A 9,553-nucleotide genomic window follows, 5' to 3' on the forward strand; every position below is an offset into this window, starting at 1 on the left:
GAGATCATGACATTAGAGTGGAAAGAGAAGCAATTGCAGGTGATTCTCTGTTTTGATAGATAAAAATGAAAGCAGGTGTGAGCGCAGTGAGACACATATGGGGAGGATGTTGTAGTTAACCGTGTTAAACATTGCAGACAGGATGAGGAGGGAGTGTTTGTTTACCTTTGTCATAGCCAAACAGGATGTCATTTGTAACTTTGATAAGAGCAATTTCAGTACTGTGGCAGAGCGGACACCTGATTGGAGAAATTCAAATATGGAGTTGCAGGGAAGATAAACACAGACTTTGGAAGCAACAACATAATGAATAATAGATTAATTCATTTTGTATAAAATTACTGGTCTCATCCTTGTCTCTGGTGTTAGAAGAACAACATATTTGAGGACTCCATCCAAGCAGAGCTTAGTCTTCACTGAGATGTGGTGACTGCATAAACTATTTATGGGGTTCCATAATTAATCTTATGGTTTTGACCTAATTAATATAATTTGCTAGTCTTTCATCCACTAACTTTGCAAAATAAACTGAAAAAAGCATCAGCAATCACTGATGCAGTAACATTGCCTGGACTTTTAGTATTTCCTTGAAGTAAATTGTGAAATCAGTGTTGTTGCACTTTGTTCAAACATAAATAGATGCAGCACTTAAAATTGCTAAGGGAATGACCATTTGATGTTTCTCTAGGATTCTCCTGATTCAAACAGAGAACCCATTGTCAAGCTCTCGGTGAGTAAAACTGTTCAAGCTGATTTAAAATTAGGATTTTATATTGTAAACTTAACTTTTTTTTGCCTTGTTTTGTTTAGATGATCTGATGCCTAAACAAAGTTCTGTCGACTTAATGTAAAAGGCCTGCATTTGGATTAAGCAACCACCTGCATGGTTGCTGCTTTTTTGGAGAATGCATGATTTGCATGTTAATGATAATTCATATTCTTATTCTCTATATAATTTGACTATAATGCAGACACCACCTATTGATGAGCATTAAAAAGGCAAACCCACTGAGGTGTGGGGGTGGTGGATCACATTTCGTTAAGTTTCAAATTGCACTTTTTCCTCTTATGGATGAGTAGGTTATCAATAGAATCGTTCTGTACTCTTTCACAGTGCACCTATTCAGAATATCATTTAAGACTGAAGGAGAAAAATAGGGAAGTAGGTTAATGGACAGTTTTTCTGCATTAAGTGTAATACATTTTCTGCATCAGTGTTGGGAAAACTACTAGAGACCATTGTCAAGGACAAAATTTATTCCCACTTGGAGAGGCATGAGTTAAGGAACTGCTGACGTAGATTTGTTAAAGGCAATGCCTGATGAACCTGATTGTGTTCTTTCCATAGAGAAGGTTGATAAAGATACTGTATAAATGTTGTATCTATGGACTTTCAAAAACCATTTGATAAAGTACCACATTTTGTCTTTTGTGGCAAAAGTAGAAACACATGGAATTAAAGGGACAGTAGGTACATAGAGCCAAAGAAAAGTTAAAGTGCAGAAAGAGGTCATTCAGCCCATCGTGTCTGCGCCAGTCAAAAAAGAGAAAAAGGAAACTAGTGGCTCATTTTAATTCCACTTTCCAGCACCTGGTCCATAGCTTTGCTGGTTAAAGCACTTCAGATGCAGATCCAGGTACCTTTTAAATGAGTTGAGCATTTCAGCTTCAACCACCAACTTAGGCAGTGAATTCCAGGCACCCACCAACCTCTGGGTGAAAAAGATTTTCCTCATGTCCCCGCTAAATCCTTCTACTAATCACCTTAAATCTATGCCCCTGGTAATTGACCCCTCAGTTAGGGGAAACAAGTCTTTCCTGTCTACCCTATCTTGGCCCCTCATAATTTTGTACACCTCAATTAGGTCACCCCTTAGCCATCTCTATTCTAAGGAAAACAACCCTAGCCTATCCAATCTCTCCTTTATAGCTGCAATTTTCAAGCCCTAGCAACATTCTTCTGCTCCTCTGTACTCCCTCCAGAGTAATGACATCCTTCCCGTAATGTGATGACCAGAACTGTACACAAAATCCCAGCTGTGGCCTAACCAGCGTTTTATGCACTTCCTTCATTACATCCCTGCTCTTGTATTGAATACCTTGCCCAATAAAGGAAAGCATTCCATATGCTTTCTTGACCACCTTGTCCACCTGTCCTGTCACCTTCAAGGACCTGTGGACATGCACTCCAAGGTCTGTCACTTCCTCAATCCCTCTCCATAACTTCCCATTTGAGTATTCCCTTGCTTTGTTTGCCCTCCCCAAATTTATTACTTTGCACTTTTCTGGATTGAATTCCATTTGTCATTTCTCCGCCCTCTGAATCAAACCATAATTGTCAAAGAGATAGGACCAGAGTATACTGGTGAATTAATGGTTGTTGACTAGAGGAAGTATGGAATAGAGTCCCCGGTATTAGGGCTATTGCTTTCATATTTATAAATGGCCTAGACTGAGGAATTAGGAGTATAATTACGAGATATATGGATGATGCAAAACTTGGCAATGCAGTAAATAGTAGACAGGATAGTGGCAGGCTTCAGGAGGGTGTAGGCTGGTGAAATGAGTAGGCATGTGGCAGATGCAGTTTAATACGGATAAGTGTGAAGTGATGCACATTTGAAGGAACAACATGGAGAGGCAGTATAATTTAAACTGTACAATTGTGAGGGGTGCAGAAGCATAGGGATCTTGGGGTACAGGGCTCTTTAAGTTAATAGGGCAAGTTGGTAAGCTGGTTAAGAAAGCATGTGTTATTTGGCTTTGTTAATAGGGGCATTATATACAAAAGCATGGAAGTTATGCTAAACCTTTACAAATCACCAGTTAGACCTCGGCTGAAGTATTGTGTACAATCCTGGATCTCAAAATTGAGACAAAAGTCATGGTTTACCAGACGGCAGTGATCTCTGTGCTCCCGTATGCTTCGGAGACTTGAATGACCTACAGCAAGCATCTCGAAGCACTGGAGAAGTACCACCCGCGCTGCCTTTGCAAGACCCTCCAAATCCAGTGGCAAGAAAGGGGGTCCAACAGCAGCATCCTCTCCCAAGCCAACTTGACCAGTATCAAGGCACTAATCACTCAAAGCCAGCTTAGATGCCTGACACCAAATCCCTGATGCAACTGCTCTACTCTGTACTCAGTTGAGGCAGGCGACTCCCAGGAGGACAGCAGAAACGCTTTAGGAATATTATCAAAGCATCCCTGAAGAATTCAAACACACCCGCCAACTCCTGGGAGACCCTGGCTTGTGACTGACCAAAATGGAGCGGGCTCATTCGGGAAGGCGCTTAACACAGAGACTTTGGGAATGTGCAGAGATGAAGTCAGGGTGTCAGATGGAGCACACAAACTTCCGAACAACCTATCTACCCAACCCTTCAAGTACCATTGCCCCACATTTGGCAGAATCTGCAGATCATGTATTGGACTTATCAGCCATTTCTGAACCTATCAAACTGGAGTAGAAGCAAGTCATCCTCAATCTCGAGGGACTGTCTATAAAGAAGAAATGTACAATTCTGGGCACCACAGTTTTGGAAGAGGAGATTTGCTGGGATAATAGTTATGTAAAGATACTTAAGAAATTGGGATTGTTCTCAGAGCAAAGAAGGTTATGGGGACGCTTAATGGAGGTATTCAAAATTCAGGGGTTTTGATAGAGCAAGCAGGGTGAATCTGTTCAATATGGTAAGTGAATTGGTTACTAGAGGTCACAGATTTAATATACTTGGCAAAAGAGAAGTCAGTTTTGTTCCACAAAAGGTAAAGATCTTGTTAAGGTGTAGGAAAGTAAGTTGTGAGGTGGACAATAAAGAGTCTACAAAGGGATTTAGATAGGTTAAGTGAGTGGGCAAAAACTTGGCAGATGGAGTATAATGTAGGAAAATGTGTACTTGACCAATTTGGCAGGAAGAATAGAAAAGTAGTATATTATTTAAATGGAGAGAGATCAGACCCCTACGGTGTAGAGGGACCTGGATGTCCTGGTACATGAATCTCAAAACGTTAATATGCAGTTACAAGTGATTAGGAAGACAGGTGGGATGTTGTCATTTATTGCTCGGGAAATGGAATATAAAAGTAAGGAAGTTTTGTACAGTTGTACAGATCGTTGGTGAGAGCACATCTGGAGTAATTGCATTAGAAGCAGTTCAGAGAAAGTTCACTCAACTGATTCATGGGATGAAGAGTTTATCTTCAAGAGGAAAGGTTAAGCCTTATCCAATGGTGTTTAGAAGAATAAGAGGTGATCTTACTGAAACATATAAGATCCTGAGGGGACTTGACAGGGTGGAAGCTGAGAGAATGTCTCACCTTATGGGAGAGACTAGAACTAGGGGATCCAGTTTAAAAATAAGGGGTCTTCCATTTAAGATGCAGATGAGGAAAAAAATTTCTCCGAAGGTTGTTGGTCTGTGGAAACCTCTACCCCAGAGAGCAGTGAATATTTTTAAAGCTGAGTTAGATTCTTGATTGACAAGGGAGTCAAACGGTATAGGGGTTAGAGTTGGGGCTGCAATCCGATCAGCTATGATCTTATCAGAGCACGCTCGAGGGGCCAAATGGCCTACTGCTCCTAATTGGTACGTTCATACATGTGTATGTTTGTATCCAGAATGCACTACCTTAAAGAATCATGGAATCAGATTCCATAGGAACTTTCAAAAGGTAATTGAACATGTACTTATACCCAAGGGCTAATTTACAGGTATGTGGAAAAAAGCTGGAATATGGAACTAGATTGGATAAGCTTTTCAAAGAGCCAGCATAGGCATGAGCCTATAGTTTCCCATCACTTTCTCTATGGCAACACCTTGGCCAATTAGAGTAGATTGACCAACCAATCAGCACCCCTTTTCTCCTGTGGTATAAATTGTTGTGATCATTTGAAATTTGGCATTCTTGCGTTTGTTTGATCAGTGCAAGATGAAAAGCTTCAGCAACATGCTTCTCTTTTCAGCAATATTCAAGTTCTGTACTACAAAGATAACAAAATGCTGTTCCAATCCATTACACACTCAATCCTTTAACTACTTAGTTAATTCAGTTTACCAAAATCTCAATATTAGCTTCTGCGGGCATAAAATATTTTAATAGTATTAAATATTTTTAACTGATTCTTGTCAACTGAAACATTTTATTCATTGAGCTTCTGTGCTCATCTTGCAGAGTAAGCTGTCTTCCGTTAGCATCCGAGGAATCGGCACATCTAATTCCTCCAATGACGTCAGTGCTAATGACTTCCATGGTAACTATGCCTTTGAGGGAATCGGCGATGATGATTTGTGAAGTTTTGTCAGGTGAACCATTCTAGTGACTGCCTGGAGCAAAGCAGAAATCTTGCACTTGCATCTGATCAGTTTGCACAGAATTTAACTAGAAGGATTGAACCATGACTGCTGTTCGGAAGGCGTCATCATGGATTATGACACATGTCAAGTAGCAACAAGGGTAAAGAGTCATGACCTTTTGTTTATGATCATGATTAACACCAAATTATCGTTTACTAGAGTATTTTGCACAATGATTCAAATTTCTTTTGAAAATTCGTAAGGTCCACTTATGTTTACACAAAATATCAATGAAATTTAACAGTATTTCTGAATAATACCTAAAAACTGTAGTTGCAGACTGGAGCTAGTTGTAATGTCTTATACCTAAAATGAATGGTAACCTAAAACAAATGGTGACACTAACTTGTTTACAGAATTACAGCAGTGGTTTCACAAAATACCTTGTTGCCAAACCAGAGCACCCAGCTAACGTAGAAACTAAAGATTTTCTTTAGATGAATAGCACCATGTTGACTGCTTAAAGGTAACCCAAGTTGCATAGAAAAGCTTAGCCTGCTTCCATTAGTGGTCATTGTGTGGTAAAATTACTACACCTTGGTTCTCAAGTGTGATCTTGTAATTTCAATGCAAGATCAAAATGGCTTTGTTAGCTCTTCATTGCAATACTTGTATGTTATGCTGATGGCTTACCGCCTGGTGTCACATCAGATTTCCATAGGTATAAATTCATTAAATGTTTATCTACGCAATAATACATCTACAATTCCACTTTAGTGACCTGACATTATACTTGCACAAGTAAATCTGTTCAGTTACTTTGATTTAATTTTGGTCCTCAGTCCCTACTTCCACTGCAGAAGATTGGAGGCTGAATCTAAGTAACTGTCTCATTCACTGAGTCGGCCACAAAGTGTTGATCCTATTTTTTTTAAGAAGGGTTGAATTATTTTAACCGTCTTTCTGGTACAAGCTTGTATGCCAATATGCTTTCCCTATGGTCTCACTAGTTTAGTCCTGTTTGTACAACATCTGCTCTTCAGAACAAGGTACATGGAAAACCAAAGCAGTTCAGTAGCAATTTTAAGCAGAATTGTAACAAACAATTGATCAAATATTATTTACACACAGTACTGCAACAGGCAGAATGCTTAAATTCTGCTGAAACCCTCAGCATTGCACTGTTGGCCAATGAAAGATATAAAAAGAAGTTGCACATGTTTATTTATCCCTTTCCTAAATATTAATATTTGGAACTATAGTACCAAACTGAACAACTGAACAGAGTTTGATTTTACCATACTTCCACTGTGAATTATTTGGTCCATGCTTGCTGGTAGATTATTAATGATGTGGAGTCAGCTGTGAATTTTTTTTAAAAATTAACTCACCATTGTTCTAATGAATACATCCATCCTCTTGAAAATGATGTTGAGATCACTACTTCTCAGTAACGCAATCTGTCTATACTGTTATGAGTGTTTAAAGCAATAACTTATGTATACATTGGTACTGGAGGACTGATTCTTAGCTGGCTAATATTGACCACGTAAGTACATGTGCAAGTATGATACTGTTGAATAAGTTAGTAAAAGTCAGTTCACTTTTGTTCCTAAAAATAGTGTGTTTCATCTTTTACCAAGATGAAGCATCTATTGAGGATGTCCTCAATAATTCAGCTGTTGACCAATCCTGACAGTCACTGGCTGTCCACCTGTCTGAGAAAAATAAATGCATATGCTTTGAAAACCCTGAAGTCCTTTGTTAGTTGAACAGCTGTTTAATGCTGTGTCATTCTTTCATACTAGCATTTGGTAATGGTACTGTACTTTGCTGATATCAATCATAGTATTAACAAATATTAGACCACGCCTTTCTAGAATACCCCTTCCCTACTCCTGAAGCTACTTAATACAATTTGTAACATTGGTGCCAAATTTTTTTGATGCCTTTTATTTAATTTTAACTTTGTTAGGATCAGAAGCCATTTTAAGTAGCCCAAAGAAAAATAATTGAAGCCTATACAACTATATTCATAAACCTTGTGTTGCCTTGATTCCAGTCATTGATTAGTTATCCTGTAAAATTTTGACAGATAATTTTGAACTTTGATAATTATTGAACAATAAATCAGGTGTTGTTCAGCTATCTCTATGGTGTCCAGAAAATAGTGATTGTAGTATTCATCTCCATGAATACAGTGGTAAAGGGATAACTATGAATTGTGCATCTTAATAGAAGAAAAAAACAAAAATATAGAATTGTTAGGAAGAGTGTTGAATTAAAACACGTAACAACAAAACTGGAACATAAAATAAATGATCAAAAGTAAAATCTGATGCAATGTGGAGATGACTTATTATGACATTACTGTGCATGTATTAGTTGGCATTACAGACTTTTCCACAAATTCTTTTCCTGGAGAGGATTCTAACATTGTAGCTTTGACAATTTTTTGCCCAGGGGAGGGTGGGGGGGTTGTTTTTTTCCCAAAAGATGGAACACAGTTACACAGATCTGTCTAATTATTACTGTGGTGAATATGACTGGTCAAGACCTGTTTAGATCACACCATGGTCAGACTTGTACTCAATAGTTTTAGAAAATTGACTCAATTTTCAGTTTTGCTTTTATTTAATGTTTTCTACCGTAAGTCACTATTTTCAGAGCACAGCATGATATCTGTACCTGTTATCTATGCAGTGCGTGATATTTCTAGAAAATGTCATAAATTATATCAGGCTTCCAATGAAGTGCTATAGCTTCTTTTGCATTAGTTTCCTATTATATCTATCAGCAATTAGAGTGCTTGGCACTCTGCAAGCAAAACGTGCTGGAAAATATATAGAAGGAACTTTTCAAGCCCTTCAATCCTGGAATCCAATCAGACGAAAGGATACTATAATCATAATACTAAAATACATTTACAGTAGGTTACACTTGAGAAAGGAGGACTTTAACATTTAATTTTCTTATACAAATTGTACAGTTCAGAACCTGCCTTTAAACCATCTTTACAGTTTTTTTTTAAAAAAGTCACCTTTTGTGTGGTTCGACCTGAAATCGTGATACTGAGCTTAAAATTCTCACATCTCTGTACATTTCAATGGCTGTCAACTCAGTGAACAGATTTGTAGGAATAACCAAGACTTCGGCTCAAATAATTTTAGTAATGGTTGGTTCCCAATTATTTATATAATTTTGCAATAAGTTCTGTCAAACATTGAAAGTGGTAAAAATACAAAAATCAAGTTCTACTTTACTAGGCAGGGCAACTCACATATGTGTAACTTTGAGCTTTCATCAAAACTGAAAGTGTACTGGAGAAATGTAAATATGGAAGTTATAAATTAAAACTTTAAAAGTGCAACTAAAGTAGTATTCATCTTTCATTGCATCTCCAGGCCATTATCATTGCATAAATTTCACATGAACATTGAAATTGTTCCTGTTGGAAGCATGCAACACAGCTTTGCTGTATAGTAAAAGCAAAATACTGCAGATGCTGGAAATCTGAAACAAAAACAAAAAATGTTGGAAAAAAGCTCAGGTCTGACAGCAACTGTGGAGGAAACAGAGTTGATGTTTCGAGTCCGTATGTCATACAGACTTGAAACGTCAACTTTGTTTCTCTCTCCACAGATGCTGTTAGACCTGCTGAGTTTTTCCAGCATTTTCTGATTTTGTTTCAGCTTATATGTATGTTGGCCCTGCAACACAAAAGGCTACTTTTTCCCATGGTTTTTATATTTCCAAATGTATTAATATTTTCTGCATCTCTGTGGATGAGATTTAATTAAATTTCAATGTAGTCATTGGCTCCATAATTCAAGACCAAAATTTTAATTGCTAAGATTTGAGAAATTGTCTCTTCTGGTGACTACTACTGAAATAATTTGTGAACACCAAGTAAAATGCACAGTAAAAATGAGACTTCTATTGATGTTTATCCTAATGGCATTTGCTTTTTCATCCTTAAATGGCTTTAATTTTAATAAACCTTGCATTGCTTAATGTGTGTACAATGGTTACATGAGCTCTTGCCTAACAATCAGATACTCCTCAGTTCCATGGCAAAGGGAATCATGAGTGTATTACAGCTCAAGTTTTAACCATTTTTCCCAATTTTGGGCTTATGGAGCAGGGAAAGAGGAAAACGCATTAAGTTCAAGGGTATAAACAGTTTCTTGGATCTTTCAACTTTTATGATGAGATGTACTGGTAAATATAATTGACATATTAGTCAAAATTGCTCA

The 9,553-nt window shown here is 37.7% G+C and overlaps 1 protein-coding gene across 2 annotated transcripts in view; it reads left to right on the forward strand.

The window, feature by feature from the left end:
• The window catches only part of snx17 (sorting nexin 17), a 92,635-nt gene extending 85,589 nt beyond the window's left edge, over positions 1–7,046 (forward strand). Inside the window, exons 14-15 of one of the 2 annotated variants that reach the window (XM_078542329.1) lie at positions 689–730; positions 5,176–7,046. In XM_078542329.1, coding sequence (XP_078398455.1) covers positions 689–730; positions 5,176–5,295 — 162 coding nt within the window. In that variant the 3' untranslated portion in view covers positions 5,296–7,046. The remainder of the gene's footprint in view (positions 1–688; positions 731–5,175) is intronic. The other variant, XM_078542330.1, reaches the window with a different exon arrangement.
• The last annotated feature ends 2,507 nt before the right edge of the window (positions 7,047–9,553 follow it).

This window comes from Cetorhinus maximus, chromosome 5 (genome assembly GCF_964194155.1).
Source record: "Cetorhinus maximus chromosome 5, sCetMax3.hap1.1, whole genome shotgun sequence".
NCBI lineage: Eukaryota > Metazoa > Chordata > Chondrichthyes > Lamniformes > Cetorhinidae > Cetorhinus > Cetorhinus maximus.